Source organism: Drosophila rhopaloa, unplaced genomic scaffold, assembly GCF_018152115.1.
Source record: "Drosophila rhopaloa isolate 14029-0021.01 unplaced genomic scaffold, ASM1815211v1 contig_178, whole genome shotgun sequence".
Classification (NCBI taxonomy): domain Eukaryota; kingdom Metazoa; phylum Arthropoda; class Insecta; order Diptera; family Drosophilidae; genus Drosophila; species Drosophila rhopaloa.
In genome coordinates, this window is record NW_025335059.1 from 1,058,214 (window position 1) to 1,085,303 (window position 27,090).

The 27,090-nt window shown below is 39.7% G+C and overlaps 3 protein-coding genes across 4 annotated transcripts in view; 2 read left to right on the forward strand and 1 right to left on the reverse strand.

Annotated features, from left to right (window-relative positions):
* Positions 1–144: 144 nt before the first annotated feature.
* LOC108051551 (transcription elongation factor B polypeptide 3) lies at positions 145–4,138 on the reverse strand. The gene is made up of 8 exons (XM_017133686.2): positions 3,775–4,138; positions 2,858–3,448; positions 2,420–2,800; positions 2,149–2,366; positions 1,988–2,082; positions 1,543–1,742; positions 1,192–1,483; positions 145–1,054 (listed from the first exon to the last, which is right to left on the reverse strand). The coding sequence occupies exons 1-8, from the start codon at positions 3,853–3,855 to the stop codon at positions 975–977; spliced, it is 1,938 nt and encodes a 645-aa protein (XP_016989175.1). The 5' UTR covers positions 3,856–4,138; the 3' UTR covers positions 145–974.
* A 41-nt stretch (positions 4,139–4,179) lies between these two features.
* Positions 4,180–6,344, forward strand: LOC108051553 (uncharacterized protein CG4449). Its single transcript, XM_017133687.2, has 6 exons — positions 4,180–4,519; positions 4,578–5,113; positions 5,169–5,374; positions 5,431–5,609; positions 5,670–5,898; positions 5,952–6,344. Exons 1-6 carry the CDS (start codon positions 4,462–4,464, stop codon positions 6,040–6,042), a joined length of 1,299 nt encoding a protein of 432 aa, XP_016989176.1. The 5' UTR covers positions 4,180–4,461; the 3' UTR covers positions 6,043–6,344.
* A 705-nt stretch (positions 6,345–7,049) lies between these two features.
* The window catches only part of LOC108053036 (endoplasmic reticulum aminopeptidase 2), a 35,422-nt gene continuing 15,381 nt past the window's right edge, over positions 7,050–27,090 (forward strand). For both annotated transcript variants that reach the window (XM_044458821.1, XM_044458822.1), the window contains exons 1-2: positions 7,050–7,313; positions 11,056–11,547. In XM_044458821.1, coding sequence (XP_044314756.1) covers positions 11,394–11,547 — 154 coding nt within the window. In that variant the 5' untranslated portion in view covers positions 7,050–7,313; positions 11,056–11,393. The remainder of the gene's footprint in view (positions 7,314–11,055; positions 11,548–27,090) is intronic.

Genomic DNA, 27,090 nt, shown 5'->3' on the forward strand with positions numbered 1-27,090 from the left:
TTTGATTACAGTGTAATGCCCTTACCTGCATCGCTTATCGGTCACAGCTAAAGAAACTATTTGAAAATGCGTATATGATTTAGATGTAATGACTTATTATTTATAAAAGTATAAAATGTGTAAATATTAAAAGTAGGACGAGTATTAGCATTCAGAATAATCGCTTTTAATATTAAACTTAACTATTTTGAAAATACAAGTTGTTTTAACAAAATAAACTAGAAATATAACAAAATAAGGCGGTGCAGTAAATGTCTTTTTTTTCTTAATAAAATAAGAACATTTCACCGAAAAGTTAAACATTTTCATTACTAAATAAAACAAAATATATATGAAAATAATCGTTTGATCTGATTTAATTAGCGATGCGTTTAAAGACATTTACCTGTGCTTCAATAATTTACGTAATTTGATATAGGTTTGGGCTTAAGTTTTTTTGTAACATACATTTATATACAATTGATTTGCTTGGAACCTCTATGATTTTGGACAGTCGCACAGCCCTCTGAGACAAAGAACATTGAACATTGCTTAAAACTAAAGTTGGAGTGACCGATCTTAAGTTACGTATAATTGACCAATCGAACAACTATTAACCTGAAAATAATCCAATTCCGTAAATCATTTATCTGAGCTCGTTGACGATCCAGCAGCGGGATGCAACCAAAACGTTATCTTATTCAACCTACAATCGTTATCCGGCTTGCTTACGCTTAGGTTCTAGTACAGTATAATGACATGAATAAATAATAAATAGCATGAATATGGTAGGCATGCAGACAGCAGCAGTCGGTTTTCGCAGGGCACTGGGTAACAAAAAGGTCTAGTATCACAGTGTCTCATTTTACAGAACCGAAATTCTCTGCCAAATCAGTTGGAAGGAAATCCTACTGTGAACCTGTGCTCCTGCTGCTGCTTTAGTTGTCGCTGAACAATTTTGAGTATAAGATTGTGGCTATAACATATAAACGCATCTATCGTTTGTGACGCCCTCGCATAAATTGTAAGGTCTTGGCCATTAGTGGGGCTTTTTTGGACCGCGACGGACCAGCACCTGTTGGATATTAAAATATAACAGTTGAATTTATAAAGCAGATGAGTAGCAACTGTTTAAATAAAATGCTGATTGAAAATATTTTGAAGCTTTAGAAATGTATTCTCCCACAATCAGCTTTCATCCCATATACTCACCCACTTGAGCCGCGTCGCGGCCGGCAGACATTACACGCAGTCGGGCATCGCCCACCTTGGCGGCATTGGGCGTCACACTGGACAAAGCGGCTACTCGGGCGGCTGGAGTCGCGATGAGCTTGCCTCTGGTGCCGTATTGCTCCTGCTTTCGCTGCACACTTCGCGGCGGCTTTACCATCGAATCCACGAAGGCCAGCTGAGTCTTGCGCACAGGTGCCTCGCTGATCTTCTGCGATGCCTTGATGCTCTCGGCCAGAATGCTGAGTTTCCGATCCTTCTCCTCTTGACAGCGCTTTAAATAAAATGAGAGTGAACTTAGATGGGGAATCATCGAAAGAATGTAATGCCTACCAGGAACATCTCGCGCCATGTTTCCATCTCCTCACGTCGCTGACTGCGACAGTGGCGTTGGACATGGATCTGCCACAGAACTTCGCTGTCGTCCATCAAATAAGGATTGTACTCCTCGAAGTTCAGCAGCTGTTGGGGCGTGGCGCGCTCTAAGACAGAGCGAAGGACCTCAAAAGGCACGCCACCCGTGTACTCCAGGGCTGAACAAAATGGTATGATTATTCCAAAAAAATGTAATGTAAAATTTAAAAATCTCTTTTTTTTACTAAAAAATTAATTTCGAACTTTCGTAAATTATTGGTAAAAACAGTTTATCAAACAGTGGTTTCTTGATTAAAATAAACGGATTTGAGTGTATTGTTAAGTAATTAAAGGTTTTTTTCCACGAGAGCTTGCTTATTTGATAAACCAACAAAGCCAGCTGAAAACTGTTTTGAGTTCTTACCGTCAATGTTCTTTTGGAGCACTCGTGTGCACAGATCAAAGAGCGAAGGGACTTGCAGTATTTGACCAGTTCTCACGCCTGAATAGATCTTGGTGCTACATGAAAAATAAACTTTTAATGTCTGTTCTAAATAAACAAAAAAAAGAAAGTTATTTTCCCACCGCATTGTTTTTGAGGAGATGCCCTGCGCCAGGGCTTCTGACTCATTAAAGTAACGTGCAGCTTGAGCCCTCTGTGTACCGCCCTGATTAAAGACCACGTCCATCACTGTCTGATTTAAGGGCAAGGGCTTGTAATTGTTGGAAATGGTGGGGAGTTCCAGTGCTATATTTGGATCCAAGGGCTCCAGCTTGGCTGTGGGCGCAAGCAGCTCGGGTTTCTAAAGGGTTTTATTCTTTAACTTATTCTTTATGGGCAATGTGCATTATTTACTTTGGTTGAGGTCGGTCGACTGCTAATGGCAAAGGCCTCTCTGGATGATACAGCCGCTGAGGGTGTCGGTAAAGCTGATGAGGATGGGGCTGTTGCCGGCTTGGCGGTGAACTTGCTCTTGGTGCTGTTGTTGCTTTTTTTGCTGTTCATGGGCATGTTGAGCAGGCCAAGAACATCGTCGAAGTTGGCGCCCATGCTGGAGTCGAAGCCGTCGGCGGAGTCTTCCTCGGATTTCGGTTTAGTTTTTGGTATCTTGGCCTTTTGGGTCTCCTCCTCAGTGCGCTGTGGACTGTGGGAGCGCTTGGATGACTTTGAGGAGGATGACTTGTGTTTGCTCGACTTGTCTTTGGCTGGCTTCTGTTCGCTGTGTGAAGTCTTGTCCTGTGATCGAATACCTGATGAAGATTTCGATTTGCAGGGATCTGGAGGAGAACATACCTTTTCATGCTTGCTCTTGCTGTGATCCATTTTGTGGCCCTCGGATTTACTGCTCTTGTGACTGCTACTGGATTTGATGGAATCCTTTGACTTGTGCTCGCCATTGGTCCTCTTCTCCCTGTGATCTTTGGCCTCCTTGTGACCCTCCTTGTCCTTCTCCCTATCCTTGGACTTGTCGTGGCGGCTGCTCTTGTGCTTCTTATCCGAATCCGACTTGCTCTTGGAGTGACTTTTACTGCTGCTGGTACGCTCATGCCTGGAGCTTTTTGAGGGCTTTGACTTGTGCCTGCTGGTATTCAGATCCTCACCGCTGGATGAGTTGCTGCCCTTGTTCTCCTGGTCAGGATCTTCGTCGCTGGACTTGGACTTGCCCGAGTCCTCTTCGTTCTGACTGGCTGTGGGAGTGGCGGCGATCGAAGGGTCCTCCTCGGCGGCCACCATGGCCTTCCACTTGGACACCAGAGTCTTGGCCGCCACGCCCACTTCGCCATTGAACTTGCGCAGGGCGTTCACCGTCTTGCCAATTCCCGTCTCCTGCAGGTGCTCGAATTTGATGGGCAGATTGAATAGCTTGGTGATGCAGTGCAGCAGCTGTTTGTTTGGAGAGCAGGTAGAAAACAAGGTGATTAAGCCAGCTTAGGCAGGTGCAAACGTGAACGTGAGGGTGAAAGGTCAGCGGTAAAGAAGAGCAAGTTAAAGTCGAGAAAACTGACCTTGGTTGTTAAAGTCTATGTGCAAATTTCACAAGGTTAAGTAAGGTAAGGGTAAGGAAGGTACTTGGGGTTCGGCAAAATATGAGGTTGAGAAATGGGAAAAATAGAGCTGAAGGAATGGAGTTTTCTTATGAGGGGCTGCAAGCAGGGAACTAGCATTATAGCAGAATTGCAGGACGATTAGGATGAGGGCGGCTAGCTCACCCGCTGTTCGTCCTCGCCGTGCTTCTCAATGCTTCGCTGGTAGTGGCGCACCACATCCACCAGATTGCTGGTGGAGGCCATCGTGTCCTCTCTAGATTTTCCACACAAAATGAAATCAGAAAAAAATGGCACGCAGGCAGACTTTGTCGACTTTTCCAGTTCACTTTTTTTTTCTGGCCAAACCAGGTAAACACACGCACACACACAGGCGCAGGCACTCGCGCACACAAACGCGGAAAAGCCTCCTGTTGTGAGGCCTTTTCTTTAAGTTATTTTCACTTGCATTACGGGCTTTAATCACAATTTATTTGGTCTTTTCTTTTCAGAAACTAAATGAGATTTGCTTTTGTCGGCGTGGCGCTTGTCAACACTGGCCGAACAGCTGACAGCCAGAGTTGCTCAACGTGGCATGGCAGTAGGCCCACAAAATTGTTTATACTCAAAGGATAAAACTTAAATATTTAACTTTGTTCATCTTCGAAGCTTCTGCATATTTCTAAGATAAACAAATGGCTCAACTACCTTTCCGCATTTCCTGTTTACGATAGTTTGATAATCGTTATCGTGTATCGATAGTCGGGCACCAGATAATTTCATTTGGCGTCTTTTTGTGTTATTTTGATCTGCAATTCGCGCGTTTATTTATGAGGTCCTGGGATAACCAATCTATATTCCCGAGTGTTCAATATGTCTGACGACGACTGCGATATATTCAGTGCTGCTCGCAAACGGGCTCCAGTGATAGGTGAGCGTAAAACTGGAAAACTACAGGCGTCCTTCTTCATTCTCTATTTCTTTGGCAGCTTTGCCTAGCGATTCCTATAATCCCGGCAATGATTCATTCTCTAAAGAGGTGGATTACGATTTCATAGATGCCAGCCCTAAGAAGTCGAGTAGGACCAGCAAACGAAAGCAATTGGCAGCGCCCCGGGAAAAGACCCAGATAAATGACGTTGGTCCTTCGCCCCCAAAACAGAATAAACTAAATCAAGCAGAGTCGGAAAAGGACGAAGAGGATGGCCCACAACGAGCCTTGACCCCCGTCTCAAAGTTGATTCAGGAGATGGAGCAGAAACATGTCATGAAGGGAGACGCCCGGTTTGTCCTGGACGTAGAACAGAACGAAGCCAAAAAAAGTGACATAGTTCCTGTGGCCAGACGCACTCGCTCCTCTAAAGGCAAGTTGGATACACAGCCCCCCCCTGTGGATATCAGTGTGGTGATGCCCACCAAGGAGAAGACCAAGAAGGGAGGCAGGAAAAAGGCGACAACACAAACAGAGATTAGCGTGGAAACTGTACCCGCATCTGTTGTCTCCTCCTTAGACAGCATTGTGGCCGTAAGTTTTCGGATACGGATGCAGTTATTAGATATTTACATAAGGGATCCTTCAGACTTTCAACAGCAGACGAAAGGCGGTGGCCGAAATAGCCGCCCGCTCTAAGGTGGTGGATAGTATCGACCTGGTATCAGCGGTAGCTCCGCGAGTGGAGGGCTTTGTAAATCTCAACTCGGATGATGAAGGTGAAGCCCCTGCACCCGTGGATGAAGCAAACATCTTTGATAATGATAACCCCACCATAGAAGTAGCACTGTCTTGGTAAGAAATAATGTTACTTAGCTCCTTTAATTAGTAACCATATTAATCGTTTTCAGGGCGGGCGAGATTCAGATCTACAAACTGCGGCAGCACCAAAAGTTTAAGCACATGTTCAAGGAAGTGGCCGAACGCAACGAAGTGGATGAGAATGATATCTCTGTAGATATGTACTACAATTTCATAGGGCCCGACGACACGCCACATAGCATTGGTCTCAAATCCTTTCATACGCTCAGTAAGTGTCATCTGTTTTCACAGAAGTAATTAAATTTAAAAAGAAAACACTTTCTTTCAGGTGGTCATGCAACAAAGTCCAACAATAATAACGACAAAAAGTTGGCTGCCAAAGACGAAAACAATCCACAAGCCCTATCCCGGAAACCCAAAAAATTCCAACTTAAAGTCCAAGCTGATAAATGGAAACACCCTATGGTTATGCCTATGAAGAAAAAAGATAACTTCAAAATGTTATACATCAAGTGTGCTGAAGAGCTAAACTGTGATGCTCGCCTCATAAAATTATTGTAGGTATCAACAGCTTACGAATGTAAAGTCAATTTATTGAATTTCCTTACAGTTTCGATGGCGAACTCTTGGATCCGGAGGATACGCCCAAAAACCAGGATATGGAGGGCAATGAACTGATTGATCTTCAAATAAAGTCCTAATTTTTAAGCAAGTTTTAAGTTCTCCAAAAAATACTCTTAAATTGTTTATAGTTAATCACTCATTGCTGTGCAAAATCTGAAATTTTATTTGTTTAATATGAAGATGTTCTGTGTATAAATGCGTTAAATGTAGTTATATTTATTAAGAGAATATTGTAATTTTAGACCCATGATAAAGGATTTATAGGTCTAGGGGGAATTCATAATATCGGCTTACTATGTACTAGATCTAAAGAATAGCCATACATAAAATTTCTTTCTGCTTTTCATAAAGAATGATAGGATGCTTACGAAATGCCCTGCATATAGAGGTTTTTTAATAAATTATCGGGAAAGGAAAGAGTTTCAGTTTTCAGTTTACATTTCATTGTTCTTAATTTATATTCAAATTTTAACTTTTATTTAAACTTATACTAAGATGTTTTAATGAAAAATAAGTTCGGTTTACCTTAATTTGTTAAACTTTTGTTTGTCATTTTTTTGACGGGGTCATAGTGGTTTTAAAGATTTTTGTCTCAAGTCTAAAGAAGTGTATTCCCACTTCGACTTGACTCCAATATGTCACCAAGTAGAGCAGCGTGCAACTTCCAAAAACCCTCAAGCATTCATTATACACCCCTAATATTTTGTTTATCTAGCATATAGCGCACTCACACAGAGCTAGAAACAGATCCCAAATGGTTGTTTATATTGACAGGACGAGAGCGGATGCTGCTGTGGAGTTTTCCCATTTGCGGGGGGGTGGTTTTGGATGGCGGAGAAAGTGTGGGGTGGGTGGAAAAGTTGTCTCCTTCCACCGGCTTTTCTCTACTCTCTCGCTGCACACTCTCTTTTCGTTATCCTTGTGCAATTTCCCTTGGAATTTCACTGCAAAAATTCTGACACAGCAGGACAATCGCTCTCTGTTAAAAAAGAGTGGAAAGCTCTAGTGGGAAAAGCTCTCGCCAAATAAAGGGAATTTCCTCTATTCGCTTGCTTTTCAATCAGAAAGAGTTTATCCTTCGTGCTTGATGGACGCATATAATTCGCGCTGCTTCTATATACCAAAGAAAAATTAAAAAGTCATTTTCAATCGCCTAAAACTCCTTGTTATGGTCTTCGTTTGTTTTCCAATTTGTTTAACCCCGATTCCGCCGCTCGTTGTGTGTTTGTGTCGAAAGGAATAATTAAGTGAAACGGCAACCAACCAATATTATATAGTATACAAAAGTGCTTCTCTATTTGGCGCCTAAAAACAGAAGGATACTCGTGGCTTCAATCATCAGCTCTAGGTAAAACATGCTCTGACTTGTGTTGTTTGTATATCTGCATTGTACAGACATCCCGAGTCCTCGGAGTTATTTGTTCACCCCATCCAGGCCAATCGTCCAGGACATCCAGAACATCCATCCATCCGTTGGCATTGACAGTGACGACTGGCTCTGACAAATGTGTTTGTCATGTTTACCTTGTGGCTTAAACAAGTTAATTGCCGTGCGCCAGACACAAAAACCAACAGTACACATGAAACGCAGCCTTCTCCTTCCGGCTGTACATGTGACCATCAATTATTCACCCTGATTGTGAGCATTAAATATTGAAGCTATGTCCTGCTTATGAGCTGGAAGATCGCACAGACCTATGTTGCCCCAGCCTGGTGCTAAAAATAGAACGTGACACCTGCAAAAATGCTGTCCAGTGCGTAGTGCCACCCCTCAAATAGCCACCCAACGTAATGGCCTTGGGCTGGACTTGCTTCAAATGGGACTCTGAGGGCTCTCGATTGAGCACTGATTGTTCAGTCAGCAATCGAATGTGCACCCTTTCACCCCACTCACAGCGTCCACCCACCCAAATGACCTTCAATTTGCCTTGCATATGGGCGAAATTAATAATGCCAGATTCACCCAAAAGCTTTCCACAAAAGCTGCATAAATGCAGCTGCGTAAAAAGGTGGCAGATGAGCAGGATGGGGGGGATGGGGCTGTCATAAAAAATCCGCTTGGCGATTTTTATTTATATTTAGCGCCGTGCGACAGACCGGAAGTAACGTAAAACGTAACAAACGACACATTGGGGCACAATTTGCACACGTGTCGCATACGCAACACTCACACACACACACCTGAATGGCTATTTTTGGCTGCAGTGTCCTTTCGGCCAGGATATGTACACAGAATGTCCGAGAGTTTTTCACTAGCCGCTTCTTTTTCGGCTGCTTTATATGCAATGGGCGCAACAAGCAAAAACGAAATCACAAAACAAACTGACGCCATTTTGCCATTAATTCCGACCACTTTATGGCCAGGCCAACAAGCAAACTTTCCCCTTTCCGGGATACTCTTTAATTTTGGATAGCTTAGAATGTGTATGAGACTTCAACATACGTAAACTGTAAACATCTCCTTTTAAAATATTTGATTTAGTAATATGTGTAGATCAAAGCACTTTATGGAATTTCTCTTTTTAGATAATATATAGTTTTCCAATCTGCTTACCAGATATTTGTTTATTCAAATTTTATAAGTTACATTTTAAAAGTGATCCTCCAAAAACCCATTTCCTCACGTTATAAGAAATATATTAAAAAGCGTTCATACACCAAGAAGCAAAAAATATGAATGCCATACCCTGTTCATTTCCATTAAACTTTTATGATAATCATTACAAATCAAATCTACCCCAACATCGATTTAGTAAGGGGCAGAATAAATAGTTTAATATTTTTATTAGATACATTTGATGACAACTTATAGAAACTGATAAGTTTTGCTATGAAGACATTAATTATTTAGGCTTCCCTTTTCACACACTATCCGTAATGGGATAATTAATGCTGTGTAAAATGTCATAATATTAATTTAAAAACCCCCTGAAAGTTTTAGTATACAGTGTCTGTATCGCCTTAATGACTTAATATAATAAGTAAAGTACACTTAGTTGACCTTTCCATTAGCTTATACTTATACTTTGGCAATTGGAATAACATTTAGTTAAAATCAAATTATTTGCTGCCCTTTTATTATGATTGGCCAAGCATTCTATTTTTTATATTTAAGGGAAGAAAAATTAAATGAGCCATGTAATAAAACTTTTGTGCACAACTTGTGGAAGTTCAATTGAAAACATAGTAAAATAATAGCAAAAGCAACCATCATAACTTTCCTCGTTTTATGTTTTACCCTGCATAATTCTACTAGACAATTTTCTTTCGCATAATTTAGGGTATCGGAAAATCGCTGCTTTACTTTCCTTCGGCTTACATATGTATTTCTTTGTTTGCTCTATTCATTTTGGCTTTGCCTTTGTTTTTCGTCCTTTGTGCTTTACTTTGTTGCGCCATGTTTATTTTTGAGTTGGCCCATCCCTCGGAATGGAGGATTTGCTAATGGTAGGAGCGTTTGTGGGCAGTGCTGGTTGCAAGTGCTTCAAATGGCTGAAAGGTTTATGGTCCGTCCAGTTCCCATTTACCAGTTCGCAGTTCGCCCTTCCTATAGTTCTTTATTACGCTGTGTGTTTTACCAACAGCAAACACAATTGCCCTGCCCCGCCTCGACTTTTGTTTCAAGTGCCGCCCCATCAAATGGAGTGGCCATCACTCGGTCTCCGGATCCGCATCCGCATTCGCATTCGCATCCGCGTTTTCCCTGCTCGATTTAACTGGGTCTAGTGCTGGGTCCTAATCCTCAGACCTCTCATACAGAAGCTACACTCCAAAAAAAAAAATATAATTCTATAAAAACTCTTAGTTAAAGTTTTTTAAAGTATACTTTATGTATATCTTAAGCCTAACTGAAGTATTTGTTGAATTAAAATATTGTTATTTTAAAACATTTACTTATATTTTTCTCCGTGTAATTTACTTTTGCTTCACAAGCTTAGTTTTTCTCCACCGCTGGCTTAACATTTTTAATTGTGGTTTGTTTTAATACCAGATGATCTTTAAAAAAGTTACATGGCTAAGAAGTTGTATGTACATAGTTGCGTAACGAAATTGTATTACACAGCACTTAAATGATCAAATTATTTATATATAAAGGTTTTAATATAGATTTCAAGAACATTGGGGCTTTCGGCCCATTTTTCTGAGTGTGCTCGTGCATTGAACTGCTGTGGCGCACCTCTTCGATACTTTCTCGCTGGGAGACCGATGGGATGTCCCTGACCAGGCGTCTCCTTCGACTCCTTCGGCTGCTTTGTGCCCGGTGGATGCCTCTTGCAATTACTGTCGACTAAGCACCAGTCACCCTGAGCTCCCACCCCACCTCACCCACCTCTGGGACAGCTCACATTTGATGTGCATTTGCATTCGTGGCCCTAAGGCTATCGAATGCTTTTTAGCCCACGACATTGTCATTGTTGCAGCTCGGCTTTTTCTTCTATTACTCCTTTTTGCAGGGCCACAAAGGACACTGGAGTGCAGTGGCTATGGAGACGGAGTGGAGTGCGAGGGCTTTTATTAAAGTTTCGTTTTGTTTGCCTGGCCCAACAATGTCCTGGTAGCGACACCCGCCCACAAGTGGCGACATCAGTTGCAGGCCACCACCCTCTCCTCCAACTGCTCCAGTTTATGGTTTTTTTCTAGCCAGTACCGGAAGTTGCAGTCTAACAATAAGTCGAAGAATGCTGAATGCTGGCAGCATTTCAAATATATATGTTTGTACCTATTTCTTATTAATTTTTGTGCAGCCAAGTGGAGTGTGGAACAAGATCCCCTGGCCCAGATGGGTACAGATTCTTAAAAGTATTGTCAAACAGCCATTGTTTGCTTGACATAGATAGGTTTCATTAAACTACTGCTTTTAGAAGTAATATTTCTTGACATCATTATAAAAGCTTTCTAAAAGTCTTAATAATATCTGATTTCGTTGCAAAACAATTTGACTTGATACATTTATTAAAGTACATAACACTTATGTTTAGCACAATTATTATTCTGATTTTATCTGGAGTTACTCTTTTTGTAAGATTATGTCTATGTATCTGTTGAATTCTAAACTTATAAAAAATTTAAATCTCTACTCTTACTTACAGAAGGAAATTAACACCAGGAACTGGACCAATTTTTGACCGAAAAACGAAATCGAACACAACAATCAACTCTACTCACCGACCTTTCTAGTCTTCTACATACCCGTTTACACTCGAAGAACCTTTTTGTAACGACCACTTTTGGACAAACATATCGCTAGGGAAGGACCCGAGAAAGCGGTGGCTCAACCCCGGACCCATCCTCCCAATCCTGCACCATAAAGACAGGATCAGCCAAACACCCCAGGATCACCCAGAAATACCCAGAAAACCGGAACGTGCCACGTGGCAAAGAATCCAAGACGGCGCCACTTAAACCACAAGCCTACAAAATTGGCCGAATGTTATGTTGTGGCTTCTGTTGTGGCAATATGTCGAAGCGCGATTACAAAGTGGCCACCACCGATGGCATAGAGCTGGAGCCCTTGGGCGGCGAAAAGTGCGAGAAGGATAAGGACAAGGACAAGGAGAAGCAGACGAATGGCGTCACTTTCGGTGAGTCTCGCTAAAATAAACACCTGAACATCTGAAATTGCAATTGCCTGGGGCACCGTAAATGATCAAAGGGGTGATATAAACAAGTGCATAATTGCACTTGTGCATAATCCGACGCTCAACGCAATTTAAACTCCTCTTGCCTGCCAATTTTGGGTCGCCCCTCTGGGATTTATGCATCAAGTTGTTTTCTTAATTACACCGAATGCAAAACAAAAGCATTAAAAATGCTTCGTCTTGCAGCCGTTACTCATACGCGTCGTTGGCCAGAGGCAAAGTAAATGAATGTCAGCATCCAACCCTTATTCCTCAGGCAGCCCCCGTTTCCACTTTCGAAATGTTTTTGCATTTCCTTTGCGCCGGCAGCCAAGTTGGCTGAATTTTCCGCCTTGACAGATGTCCACCGGATCCGGCGGGCTGCTCCAACTGGCAAGAAGGCCACCGAATGATAGACGGGCTGGCGGGGGGTCGGTGTCGGTGGCGGTGGCCGGTGGCACAAATGTTCCCGAGTGCACTCTTTAAACTGTCGCCGATTTTCTGAAATTTTACGCTTGCCCGGCGTTTTGCGATGTCGCAAAAATAATCCCCTGGGGCCATTGATTGTGGTAATGGGACTTCAGTTAAGGGTTTGTCTGAAATATCAATTGTGTTTTTTAAGGGCCACAAGGGGGAGGGTGGGGGTGGTGTCATATATTAAAAGAATATTAATATTATTTCTGTTATAAAGGTTAAGGATAAATATTTGGACGGATTAACATGACTCTCATGCCTTTCTATTTCTTAGTAAGGACGAAGACGGTATTTAAGTTTACGCATTTGAATATAAAGGTTTTAATGTGTTTTAATAGAGAAAAAGGTGGTCATTTATTTAATAGTTAGTGAGCCTTTCAAACGATTTTTCTAAGATAAAATAAGATATTACCTATAAGATAAGAAACTCATAAAAGTGCTCTATGTTTTTATGTTTTAAAATGTCCTAATGATGAATATTTCATATAATAATCATATTTAAGCTTGTCATTAATATGGTGAGACAAGTGAAATGCAAGCATATGCAAATCGTGTTGACTTTATCAAGGCGACATATCACTCCACTTGGGCATGCTGTGGGCCAAAGTGGGCCAGTTGCCTTCGCCTTCGGATGTGTCTCCCCACCCTTTCCTCAGCCTCCCCAACGACTCTCTCCTTGGGCCGAGCAAATCAGTGTCACGGGAACAGGACGTGGACGTGTGCTCGTGTCCCAGCTGCCAGTCGAGCAATTAAGGATGCATAAAGTGAAGTAACCACTTGACTCCACGGCAGCCGCAGCGCTGTTTACTTTAACGGAATCCAGTTTAACCTTTATTTGGTGGTCAGCAGAAGAAGACGGTATTTTATGGCGGCATCTGGGAAAGATATCCCCATATTGGCTAACCTTTGGAGGATTAGGATGATAAGAATTGGCTCTGATAACTATTTATACTTAAAAAAAAGTGGGTTAATTTTAAAGCGGTTCAGTAATAACAGGAAGTAAGTTTTTAAAACTATGTAAAATACTTACTTCTAGGTGCTCTGTAGAAATTTAAAAAATACATTTCAAAAATTATATTAAATAATTAATTTCAAAAGATATTGGGCTTATAACGGAATCATAATATTTAAGAACTCTCAAATGTTTTACAATTCCGTTAAAAGCTTTAACCCAATGCGAATTGACATCTTTTTGTAAGGGGATGTCTTTCGAGGCCGACACCCGTCAAAGGGTTAATGGAGGAGCCTCGACGAAGGCGACTGATGTTGATAATTGCAGGATGCGTTGTGTTGATTGCAGGCTGAATGGGCTCGCACACACACGCCGGCACACAAGCACTTGGGCCGGGGCTTGACTCAAATAAAGAAATCCCGCCTATCCTGGACTGCATCAGCGAGATAAAATGGGTCCACAAGAAACAATTGAAGCGGCAAGAGCCTTGCGCTGCATGCCAAAGTGTGACACGGAGCAACCACCTCCTCCGGCCTCCCTTTCCTATATGTGCGGATGAGTGAAAGTAAAGGATACATAGGAATGAAATGTGTTTTTGGGTCAGGCAACTTCAAACTCAACCAGAAAAGTGGAAGCCGGCGAGCAGGAAGAGGGCTCCGCAGGAAGATGGAGCGGATGAGGAGTGCGACTGGCAAATGGAAAATGGAAAATGGGAAACTGACAAGCGGGCGAGCCAAGTCAACCCGTCAAAACGTCAGGGCGAGCAACAATTTATTGTAGCGAAATGGCGCAGGCGAAACACAATTAAATGCAACTACAAAGGACACAAGGATCCCCCCAGCATTTCGCCATCCACCCACAATTCCCACCTCCCACTGGGCGAGTAATTAAATGGAAATGGAAAATATTGCCCGCGGGCCCCTTGGAACACAGCACTCGTACTTGTTGAGGCACTTGAAGCCTTGCCAAGCCGCGTGCATTTGGTTTCATTTGTGCTATATAGCATACCCTTGCCCAGAAGGGCTTCTATATATAGTCTTGGACTACCAGAAAAGCAGGAGGGTCGACATTATGCCAAACTTTGTTTTATGTTGTTCTATTTGTTCTGTTCCTAAGAAAAAATCTCCAACGAACATAACCAAATATGATTGTAAACTTCCGAAGTTTTAATGGGTTATATGGGTACATGTACAAGGATTTGCAACCGCCTGTTTTTATATTTTTAAATTTTAGGACATTAAGGTCATGTTTAACACAAGAATTCGGGCACCAATATTTTTCTCATATTCAATTAAATGTTCACTTGAAAATAATAATGAATACCTTTAATTAAATGTCTCAAATAAGTGGCAGCTTTAATTATATTTTAATCAACCTAAGGGCATTTAAAATTCGTTAAGGAGCTCTTCTACTTATTTTGCTCCAAGAGAGCTGAGCTCAGCTTAACTCGGTTTCTGCACAATTAGTTCGCCACCGTGTTTGATCCGCTTCAGTTAAACCCAATGCCATTCAAATCGATTGCAGAGAAAACCCCACATCCCTTCCCCCAGACCCTTTCATCAGACACTTTAGCTCAACTCTTTTGATTTGCATTATTTGCTCCAGCAATGAGTCCGCAAGTGGCCCTCGAACACGGTCTGCCAATTAATTTAATCATGGCAAATGCCTCAAATTGAGTGTGTAAAGAGGCAGTATGACCTCTGCCCGCCAGTCTGTACTTCTTATCGCTGACCAACGAATTCCATATTTCAAATTATAATTATATAATAAATAAACTATAAAGTGGTCTAGTGAAAATATAAAGAATAAAATAAGTGAACCAAATTCGTTATTGTATAACATTTTGTTTATTTAAGTATACAATAGGTTTTTTGATAAATGCTGTTACAGAGTATTGATTTTTGAATACTAATCGTTAGGTAGCTTGTTGTCATCCGATCGTAAATTAGGACAGTTAAAAGCCTGGGCGAATGAAGGCAGCTTTGTTAATTGATTAAGCATTTCGTTGATAGGCATGTCAGTTAATAGGATGTAATAGCTTTGGGCCAACCTCAAGAAAGAGAGCTGCTTCAGGGTTTTTGTGCTGAAGCTGGGCTGGATTTGTGTAAAATTTGAGTTCGGTGCAAAGTAAGCTTCGTGCACCACATTCAGGGTGATAAGAAAAATTTGATTAATAGCTGTTATCGTTGTATCGCTACTCAAGTGTTTTGAACAGTATATGTTTGGTACATTAAACTGAAAATCGTTAAACATTTTCAGAAAATCAATGTTTTTTTGGATACAACTTGTTGCTTTGTCAATATCTACCATACCTATGACTAATTGAATCCCCAGCTGGGTCATCTTAAATAAGTCATGGCTTTCGAGGTCAAAGGCTAAATTTTCCAATAGATTGTAAGGCACCACGATGATATTTCCAGAGCGTTGAATACGACTAAAGCTGAACAGCAGTTCGTCTTCTTCTTTAAGACCCAGGACCTGCCGAGCCTTTAGAACTGCAGAATCGTAGTCGTCTTCGACGGTAAAGTTTAAGTCCTTATAGAGGTTTGTTACAAACTGACGGTGGTTGACTTCGTTTGGTAGGCCTCCAATTCCAAGGGTCAAACCATTTAAATTTTCTTGAAGGTCCTTAATCTCACTCGTCGTCCAGTTAAGTGAGTTTCTTTCGAGTCGGGTGATTATTTGATGGCGGATCGCTTTAAAAATTGGTTCAACTTGGGACTGGTATTGACTTACTTTTGCGGGACCCAAAATACGCTCCTCATAGAGTAGGTTGGAAGCTAACTGGAGGTAAGCGGTCGTAGATGTGGCACAACTATGAACCCTTTCGATGTCGGGAAAACTTAGCGACATTTCAAAAGCAATATCTAACTCGATAATATTTCGCGTGTCACCCGGGTCAAAGTTTTTAAACAGTTCCTTGAACTCTTGAAAGCTCTCCTGACTCTCAACAACCACAGTGGCACTGGGCGGAACGGTTTGATCGAAATAGAACTCGAGATATTTGCTCAGGGATATCCCATGCTGGATCTCCAGTTCCTGGAGAGTCAATCGTTGCACTGGTTCCATGTAATAAGGGCTTGGCGTCCTTGCCAGACAGATGTTATAGAATCGCTGCATTTTTCCCTCCAGGCTACCCTCCTCAAAGTTCTGATCCTTTAATTCGTCCAACATGGTATTAAACTTTGCACGCGTTGGTGGCTTTATCCATTTGGCGTACTTGGTTGAATAGTTTTGAAAGTTTTGGCAGGGCTCGAGACTTTGATCCATGTAACTAAGCACTTGGTTGAAGAGTGCGACATTGGGATCGGCCCAGGCAAGTTTAAGATCCATGCCAAGTAGCAGCACGCAGCTAATCCAAAAAAAGGGTCTGATTCTCGCCATCGCAACTAGCAAACTAATAAGTCCGTTAGAGATTTTTGCTGTAGAGACCCAAAATACTTGAGAGAATAACCACTGCTTATCAACTAAGACCAACACAATCATTTTGAAACAACAAAGTTCTCTAGAGTAAAACAGACGTCATCATTTAAAAGTCAAGGCAATTAGTGTGAGATGATAAGATGAATCGGAGTATTGAAATTCAAATTTAAATGTTTCACAAATTTTATTTCCATTTTGTTCTCTTGGCAGCAAATAATACCCTTGCAGAGGGTATTATAATTTTGGTCAAAAGTGTGCAAAGTAGTGAAGGAGACATCTCCGACCCTATAAAGTATATATATTCTTGATCAGGATCGCCTCCTGAGTTGATATAAGCATGTCCGTCTGTCGGTTTCTACGCAAACTAGTCTCTCAGTTTTAAAAATATCGAATTTAAACTTTGCACACACCTTTCGTTCCTTTGCACGCAGTATATAAGTCGGGATCGGCCGGGATCGGCCGACTATATCCTATAGCCGCCATATAATTGATTGATCAGAAATGCCATAACTTTGGTGTTTGTAAAGTTAGAAGTTGAAATTTTCTAATTTTGAAGAATATAATTTACAGAATATTTTGCAAGGGTATATCAACTTCCGCTCCGCCCGAAGTTAGCTTTCCTTTCTTGTTTTAGAACTGTAATCTCATCAAGTTCTCATTTGTATTTGCAGTAGAAAACGTTTGTTTATTTTAGAAGGTATTATTAAACATTTTTGAAACTAATTCAAATCTCTCTACTTTTAAATATTTAGCAACGACAACAAAAAAATAGTAACAGCTTAAATTTATTGATTGTTTCATAAAAAGTGATTATTTAAGCCACATAGACAACAAACAAAAAGTACTCGATATACTTTGAATTCCAAATCGGGATTATATAAAATCAAATTGCGGTATTAAACCGATGTACCAAGTTTTTTGTATTGATTGCAATAATTCTAAAAAGCAAATAAAAAATACAATTATCACAGATTATAAAACTATCGAAAATATTTACAAATATCAAGAATAAAATAAGTGAACCAAATTCTTTATTGTATCAAATTTTGTTTATTTAAGGATACAATAGTTTATTTAATCATGCTGTTACAGTGTATAGAATTTTGAATATTACTCGTGATGTAGCTTGTTGTCATCCTATCGTAAATTAGGACAGTTAAAAGCCTGGACGAATGAAGGCAGCTTTGTCAATTGATTAAGCATTTCGTTGATAGGCATCCCAGTTAATTGGATGTGATAGCTTTGGGCCAACCTCAAGAAAGAGAGCTGCTTCAGGGTTTTTGTGCTGAAGCTGGGCTGGATCTGTGTAAACTTTGATTTTGGTGCAAAGTAGGATTCATGGACAATATTCAGGGCGATTAGGATCATTTGTTGAATACCTAATAAATTATCGCTATTCGAATGGTTTGAACAGTGTAGGTTTGGTACATTAAACTGAAAATCGTCAAACATTTTCAGAAAATCAATGTTTTTTTGGATACAACTTTTTGCTTTGTCAATATCTACCATACCTATGACAAATTGAATCCCCAGCTGGGTTATCTTAAATAAGTCATGGCTTTCGAGGTCAAAGGCTAAATTTTCCAATAGATTGTAAGGCACCACGATGATGTTTCCAGAGCGTTTAATTTGATTTAAGCTGCCGACCAGTTCGTCTTCTTCTTTAAGACCCAGGACCTGCCGAGCCTTTAGAACTGCAGAATCGTAGTCGTCTTCGACGGTAAAGTTTAAGTCCTTATAGAGGTTTGTTACAAACTGACGGTGGTTGACTTCGTTTGGTAGGCCTCCAATTCCAAGGGTCAAACCATTTAAATTTTCTTGAAGGTCCTTAATCTCACTTGTCGTCCAGTTAAGTGAGTTTCTTTCGAGTCGGGTGATTATTTGATGGCGGATCGCTTTGAAAATTGGTTCAACTTGGGACTGGTATTGACTTACTTTTGCGGGACCCAAAATACGCTCCTCATAGAGTAGGTTGGAAGCTAACTGCAGGTAAGCGGTCATATAATAGGCACAACTACGAATCCTTTCGATGTCGGGAAAACGTAGCGAGTATCGAAAATAATTATGTAACTCGGTAAAATAAAGCGTTTCATCCGTGTTGACTTTTTTCAACTGTTCCTTGAACCGTTCTAAGAACTCGTGGCTCATAACATGCACTATGGCACTGGGCGGAACAGTTCGATCGAAAACGAACTCAATATATTTGCTCAGGGATATCCCATGCTGGATCTCCAGTTCCTGGAGAGTCAATCGTTGCACTGGTTCCATGTAATAGGGGCTTGGCGTCCTTGCCAGACAGATGTTATAGAATCGTTGCAATTTTCCCTCCAGGCTACCCTCCTCAAAGTCCTGATCCTTTAATTCGTCCAACATGGTATTAAACTTTGCACGCGTTGGTGGCTTTATCCATTTGGCGTACTTGGTTGAATAGTTTTGAAAGTTTTGGCAGGGCTCGAGACTTTGATCCATGTAACTAAGCACTTGGTTGAAGAGTGCGACATTGGGATCGGCCCAGGCAAGTTTAAGATCCATGCCAAGTAGCAGCACGCAGCTAATCCAAAAAAAGGGTCTGATTCTCGCCATCGCAACTAGCAAACTAATAAGTCTGTTAGAGATTTTCGCTGCTGAGGCCCCAAAATACTTCACAGATTAAGCACTGGTTATCAACTAGCAGGAAGACCTAAATAACCTTTAAAAAAACAACAGTTCATTGGAGTAAAACAGACGTCTTACACAATAGTCAAGGCAATGAGTGGGACATGATGAAATCCAAGTTCAATGGTTTCATCGGATTATTGTTTGTGTTTCGTGTCAATCCATTTCAGTCTTAATTCAATTTGGTTGGCATCAAATAAAAATAAAATAAAATAAAATAAAAAGACTAATGTTTTCTGTTAAACTACAATTAAAATGAGAATACGAAAATTAAAAGACTTAGAACTGTAATATGTATAGCTTATTGATTTTCGACTTCTCATTTTAACTGTTGTTAAACAGAAAACAATTGTTTATTTAATTCATTTTTTGTAGATTTTACGGCTTAGTAAAATATGAAAAGACTTTATTTTGAAATATTTCAATATTTCAAGTAATCCAATATAACATTTTTTGGGATTAATTGATATCTTTAAACTGGTAATTATTTAGCAACTCCTAAAGACTTAACATTTTAGCTTTAGAATATGAAGAAATAACATAATATTAAACGACTATGATAGGCCTAGCTAGTTTCGTCGAGCTCGATTTATTTATTGATTTCGTCAGCACTGCAAAGACCCATCCAGCCCTACGCCTATCTAACTAGGCTTGTATTAACTTAGTTATAAAAACAAATTTCAACCTCTTGTAAACAATTCATTTTAATAGAAAAATATAATTTATTAAAAAGAAATTCAATACTTCTACACTAAAAAAACCTTTTCTTGAATGAACAATTTTACTAATCTAACATTTATTATTAAAAACAGTAATGGTATTAAAACAAATTTTTATAAAAAGTTATTCGATGGGACGAGGCACCGCCTAATGAAAAGGATTCGATTCAACCGCCAGTCTGTACTTTTTATCCTTGACCAAATCGGGATTACATAAAATCAAATTGCGGTATTAAACCGGTTTAGCAAGGTGTTTATATTGATTATCATTAATTGAGAAACTCTTTTTGTAAAATTATTATATAAAATAAGTAAACCAAATTCTTTATTGAATACAATTGTGTTTATTTAAGTATACAATAAGTTTTTTTAATAAATTCTGTTACACAGTATTGAATTTGGAATATTACTCGTGAGGTAGCTGGTTATCATCCTGTCGTAAATTGGGACAGTTAAAGGCCTGGGCGAATGAAGGCAGCTTTGCCAATTGATTAAGCATTCCGTTCATAGGCAACCCAGCTCCTTCAATGGTATATTTTAGTGCCAACCTCAAGAAAGAGAGTTGCCTCAGGGTTTTAGAGGTGAAAATCGCCCCGATCTGTGAAAACTTCGACTCCGGTGCAAAGTAGGTTTCATGGACAACATTCATGGCGATAAGGATAGTTTGTTGAACAGCTAATATAACATCGCTGTTTGAAAGCTTTGAGCAGTGTGGGTTTGGTACATTAAACTTGAAATCATCAAACAATTTCAGAAAATTTGTATTTTTTTGGGTACAACTTTTTTCTTTGTCAATATCTACCATAGCTATGACTAATTGAATCCCCAGTTGGGTCATTTTAAATAAGTCATGGCTTTCGAGGTGAAAGGCTGTATTGTCCAATAGTTTGTAAGGCACCACGATGTTATTTCCAGAGCGCTTAATTTTATTTAAACCGTCGAAAAGTTCGAAATCGTCTTTAAGATCCAGGATCTGGCGAGCCTTTAGAACTGCAGAATCGTAGTCGTCTTCGACGGTAAAGTTTAAGTCCTTATAGAGGTTTGTTACAAACTGACGGTGGTTGACTTCGTTTGGTAGGCCTCCAATTCTAAGGGTCAAATCATTTAAATTTTCTTGAAGGTCCTCAATCTCACTCGTCGTCCAGTTAAGTGAGTTTCTTTCGAGTCGGGTGTTTATTTGATGGCGGATCGCTTTGAAAATTGGTTCAACTTGGGACTGGTATTGACTTACTTTTGCGGGACCCAAAATACGCTCCTCATAGAGTAGGTTGGAAGCCAACTGCAGGTAAGCGGTCGTAGATGTGGCACATCTATGAACCCTTTCGGCGTCGGGAAAAGTTAGCGATAATCGAAACAAAGTTTTTAGCCTTTCATCGGGGTCGTATGTTTTAAACAGTTCCTTAAACTGCATCAAAAACTCCTGGCTTTTAACATGCACTATGGCACTGGGCGGAACGGGTTGGTCGAAAATGTACTCGACAAACTTGCTCAGGGAGCGCATTCCATTCTGGCTCTCCAGTTCCTGGAGTGTTAATCGTTGCACTGGGATTGTATTATCACCGATTGTCGTCCCTGCCAGACAGATATTATAGAATCGCTGCAGTTTACCCTCCAGGCTACCCTCCTCAAAGTCCGGATCTTTTAATTCATCGAACAGGGTCAAAAACTTGGCGAACGTATATGGCTTTAACCATTTTAATTTTTTGGTTGAATAGTTTTCAAAATCTTGGCAGGGATCGAAACTTTCATCCATATAAGTAAGCACTTGGTTCACGATTACTATATTGGGATCGGCCCTGGCAAGTTTAAGATCCATGCCAAGTAGCAGCACGCAGCTAATCCAAAAGAAGGGTCTGATGACCGCCATCGCAACTAGCAAACTAATAAGTCCGTTAGAGATTTTTGCTGCAGAGACCCAAAATACTTGAGAGAATAACCACTGCTTATCAACTAAGACCAACACAATCATTTTGAAACAACAAAGTTCTCTAGAGTAAAACAGACGTCATTATTTAAAAGTCAAGGCAATCAGTGTGAGATGATAAGATGAATCGGAGTAATCAAATTCAAGTTCAAATGTTTCAGTCCATTTTTTTGACTTGGCAGCATATTTTAGAACTGTAATCTGTAAAGTCTAAAGCCTCTCATCTCCTCAAATTATCATTTGGAATTGCAGTAGAAAACGTTTGTTTATTTAAGACGGTATTAACTAAAATTTTTTTAAATTATTAAAATCTTTGTACTTTTAAATATTTAGCAAGGTCATAGGACTCACGATAACGATAACAGTAACTGCTTAAATTTATTGATTGTTTCATAAACATGGATTATTTAATTACATTCAACGCATATAGCAAACAACCAAAAAGTACTCGATATACTTCGAATTCCAAATCGGGATTATATAAAATCAAATTGCGGTATTAAGCCGGAGTACCAAGCTGTTTGTATTGATTGCAGTAATTCTAAAAAATAAATAAAAAGTATAATTAAACAGGTATAATATCACAGTTTATAAGACTATCGAAAATATTTACAAATATCAAGAATAAAATAAGTGAACCAAATTCTTTATTGTATCAAATTTTGTTTATTTAAGGATACAATAGTTTATTTAATCATGCTGTTACAGTGTATAGAATTTTGAATATTACTCGTGATGTAGCTTGTTGTCATCCTATCGTAAATTAGGACAGTTAAAAGCCTGGACGAATGAAGGCAGCTTTGTCAATTGATTAAGCATTTCGTTGATAGGCATCCCAGTTAATTGGATGTGATAGCTTTGGGCCAACCTCAAGAAAGAGAGCTGCTTCAGGGTTTTTGTGCTGAAGCTGGGCTGGATTTGTGTAAAATCTGAGTTCGGTGCAAAGTAAGCTTCATGCACCACATTCAGGGTGATAAGAAAAATTTGATTAATAGCTGTTATCGTTGTATCGCTACTCAAGTGTTTTGAACAGTATACGAGGTGTGTTCAAAAAGTAAGGTGACTTTTCAAATTTCGCGGGCAACATATTTTCGATTATCGATTTTTTTGTTTTGTTATATTGGTACACTCTTCCTAACATCTGTACCAAGTTTCAATGGAACATCCTCTTTTGTTTGGTTGTGAGAGGCGTAAAGTTACAAGTTATTTTGCGAGCTCGGCGATTTTTTGCTATCGAAAATACGGATCAAAGGATTTGCATCAAATTTTGTGTAAAAATAAAATTAAGTGCTCTGAAACACTTGAAATGTTGACAGTGGCATACGGTGAAACTGTTCTGAGTAAAAAAATGTGTACAAGTGGTACAAACTCTTCCAAGATGGCCGGGAAGATGCCAATGACCAGCCTCGTTCTGGACGCCCAAGCACGTCAACAACTGATGAAAACGTTCAAGCAGTGACGAAAATTGTTTTGGAAAATCGTCGAATCACTATCAGAGAAGTTGCTGAAGATGTCGGTATATCGCTTGGCTCGTGCCATGAAATTTTTTCAAACGTTTTGGGTATGAGTCGTGTGTCAGCGAAGTTTGTTCCGAAATTGCTGAATTTGAGGCTGGTCATTGGCATCTTCCCGGCCATCTTGGAAGAGTTTGTACCACTTGTACACATTTTTTTTACTCAGAACAGTTTCACCGTATGCCACTGTCAACATTTCAAGTGTTTCAGAGCACTTAATTTTATTTTTTACACAAAATTTGATGCAAATCCTTTGATCCATATTTTTCGATAGCAAAAATCGCCGAGCTCGCAAAATAACTTGTAACTTTACGCCTCACAACCAAACAAAAGAGGATGTTCCATTGAAACTTGGTACAGATGTTAGGGAAGAGTGTACCAATATAACAAAACAAAAAAATCGATAATCGAAAATATGTTGCCCGCGAAATTTGAAAAGTCACCTTACTTTTTGAACACACCTCGTATGTTTGGTACATTAAACTGAAAATCGTCAAACATTTTCAGAAAATCAATGTTTTTTTGGATACAACTTTTTGCTTTGTCAATATCTACCATACCTATGACAAATTGAATCCCCAGCTGGGTCATCTTAAATAAGTCATGGCTTTCGAGGTCAAAGGCTAAATTTTCCAATAGATCATACGGCACCACGATGATGTTTCCAGAGCGTTTAATTTGATTTAAGCTGCCGACCAGTTTGTCTTCTTCTTTAAGACCCAGGACCTGCCGAGCCTTTTGAACTGCAGAATCGTAGTCGTCTTCGACGGTAAAGTTTAAGTCCTTATAGAGGTATGTTACAAACTGACGGTGGTTGACTTCGTTTGGTAGGCCTCCAATTCCAAGGGTCAAATTATTTAAATTTTCTTGAAGGTCCTTAATCTCACTCGTCGTCCAGTTAAGTGAGTTTCTTTCGAGTCGGGTGATTATTTGATGGCGGATCGCTTCGAAAATTGGTTGAACTTGGGACTGGTATTGACTTACTTTTGAGGGACCCAAAATACGCTCCTCATAGAGTAGGTTGGAAGCTAACTGCAGGTAAGCAGTCATATAATAGGCACAACTACGAACCCTTTCGATGTCGGGAAAACGTATCGAGAATTCAAAAGAATCATATAACTCGATAATATTTCGCGTGTCACCTGGGTCAAAGTTTTTAAACAATTCCTTGAACTCTTGAAAGCTCTCCTGGCTCATAACATGTACAGTGGCATTGGGTGGAACGGTTTGATCGAAATAGAACTCGAGATATTTGCTCAGGGATATCCCATGCTGGATCTCCAGTTCCTGGAGAGTCAATCGTTGCACTGGTTCCATGTAATAGGGGCTTGGCGTCCTTGCCAGACAGATGTTATAAAATCGCTGCAATTTTCCCTCCAGGCTACCCTCCTCAAAGTCCTGATCCTTTAATTCGTCGAACATGGTATGAAACTTTGCACGCGTTGGTGGCTTTATCCATTTGGCGTACTTGGTTGAATAGTTTTGAAAGTTTTGGCAGGGCTCGAGACTTTGATCCATGTAACTAAGCACTTGGTTGAAGAGTGCGACATTAGGATCGGCCCAGGCAATTTTAAGATCCACGCCAAGGAGCAGCACGCAGCTAATCCAAAAAAAGGGTCTGATTCTCGCCATCGCAACTAGCAAACTAATAAGTCCGTTAGAGATTTTTGCTGTAGAGACCCAAAATACTTGAGAGAATAAACACTGCTAATCAACTAAGCAGGAAGACCTACACAATCATTTAAAAACAACGTAGTTCATTGGAGTAAAACATACGTCTTACATAATAGTCAAGGCAATGAGTGGGACATGATGAAATCCAAGGTCAATCCATTCAGTCTTAATTCAAGTTGGTTAGCTTCATATTTTATAACTGTAACTTGTGAAGTCCATTAAGTCTTTTGATTGTTTATTTCTTATTTTAATTGTGGTTAAACAGAAAAAATTTGTTTATTTATTATATTTGTTTTTTAATTTTACTGAATGTGGAAATATGAAAAGGTTTTATTTTATATAACATTTTTTGGGATTAATTAATATTTATCTTTAAACTTGAAATTATTCAGCAAGTTATTAAAACTTACAATTTAATTTCCAGAATATTATGAAATAACATATTTATATTAAGCAATTTTCTTTTTGTGTTGACCAAAAGGTTTGATTACTAACATTTCGATTTTTTTCAAGATTTCGAAAGGCCACAGCTGTAAAGCCCTTAATCTACAATTACAAGCTCTGATTACAAGATCCACCCTTCGTGGATTTTTGGTCAAAGTGTTTGCTCTGCAGTAACAGCTTAAATTTATTGATTGTTTCATAAACAGCGATTATTTAACCACCGCATTTCGATCGGCACTGCAATGACCCATCAACCCCTATCCCCAATCCCCAATCCCCTTTCCAAAGTCTGGCTAACACTTGTAGCCATCTTCAGCATGTTCAACCAGTTAGGGTGGAAGGGGATGATGGGCGGATGGGGGATTCCCTCTAGATGTTCAATGGGATCAATATGTGGCAGTGTGTGGATGGGCGGAGGGGGATGTGGGCGATTGAGGGTGGTGATTGTGTAGCACATGACAAGTCACAAGTGCGGCTAGTAAATTTGCATGCGACAGCAAATACTCAATGGTCGGATACAAAAGCGGGGGACCGATAAAGTGAAGGGAAATGGTGTTGAGTAACTCAGTTAGTACGGGTTGTGTGAGGGTGCTGTTTGAGGGTCAGAGTTGAAAAGGGAAAACTAAGAATTGAACCGAACATTCGGCCAGCGTGTGCAGCGACTTTTGTCTCACAGTTCGCGATTCTGCATCGTTTGCATTTTTTATTTGGCATTGTGAGGGTATATCGGTATTAAACTGTGAATTTCTTAAATAATTTTTTATACTGTTTATTTTTTTTAGTTTTAAACCGGCACTAGGGTCGTGTAAAAAAATTATTTTAATGAAAAATTATGCTTTATTAAAAATAGAAGAAAGAAAAAGAAAATGAATTTCAACCTCATGTACAAAAATCAATTGAATTAAAATTCTACTTTATTAAAAATAAATTCAAAACTTCTACATTAAAAGAAAATACCACTACTTTAATGAAAAATGTTAATAAATTAATAATTATCATTAAAAACAGTAAAATAAAAATGTCATAAGAAGTTATTTAAATTACTTAAGTTAAATGGCCGTTAAAGATCTAAACCTGTATATAAAATCTTTTTTCATTTGAATTGTAATTTAACAAGAAAGGAAAGCTAACTTCGGGCGGAGCCGAAGTTGATATACCCTTGCAGAATATTCTGTAAATTATATTTTCCAAAATTAGAACCCATAGAAAATCCCAACTTCCTAACTTTACAAACACCAAAGTTATGGTATTTTCGATCAATCATTTATATGGCGGCTATAGGATATAGTCGGCCGATCCCGGCCGTTCCGACTTATAGTCTGCGTGCAAAGGAACGAAGGGTGTGTGCAAAGTTTCAATTCGATATCTTTTAAACTGAGAGACTAGTTCGCGTAGAAACAGACGGACGGACAGACAGAGGGACATGCTTATAACAACTCAGGACGCGATCCTGATCAAGAATATATATACTTTATAGGGTGGGAGATGTCTCCTTCACTTCGTTGCACACTTTTGACCAAAATTATAATACTCTCTGCAAGGGTATAAAAAGCTAAAAAAATGATAGGCAGGATAAAACAGTTTCCACGAACTGAACATGAAATTTAGAACTTTCCGGTGAATATTCAACGCTTTAAGTCAGATATGCGACAACCGAAAAGGTGCCATTCGATGAGGTGTGGCACCGCCTAATGAACACGATTCAGCTCGATTCAACCAACAAGCCCG

Bases quoted from the DNA above. Each gene is read 5' to 3' on its own strand.
- LOC108051551 (XM_017133686.2), bottom strand. From the start codon at position 3,855: ATGGCCTCCACCAGCAATCTGGTGGATGTGGTGCGCCACTACCAGCGA. The intron at 2,367-2,419 runs GTAAATAATGCA...AAAACCCTTTAG, and splicing joins GTCGACCGACCTCAACCAAA to AAACCCGAGCTGCTTGCGCC. The intron at 1,055-1,191 runs GTGAGTATATGG...AATATCCAACAG, and splicing joins CCGCGACGCGGCTCAAGTGG to GTGCTGGTCCGTCGCGGTCC.
- LOC108051553 (XM_017133687.2), top strand. From the start codon at position 4,462: ATGTCTGACGACGACTGCGATATATTCAGTGCTGCTCGCAAACGGGCT. The intron at 4,520-4,577 runs GTGAGCGTAAAA...TTTCTTTGGCAG, and splicing joins CAAACGGGCTCCAGTGATAG to CTTTGCCTAGCGATTCCTAT. The intron at 5,899-5,951 runs GTAGGTATCAAC...ATTTCCTTACAG, and splicing joins GCTCGCCTCATAAAATTATT to TTTCGATGGCGAACTCTTGG.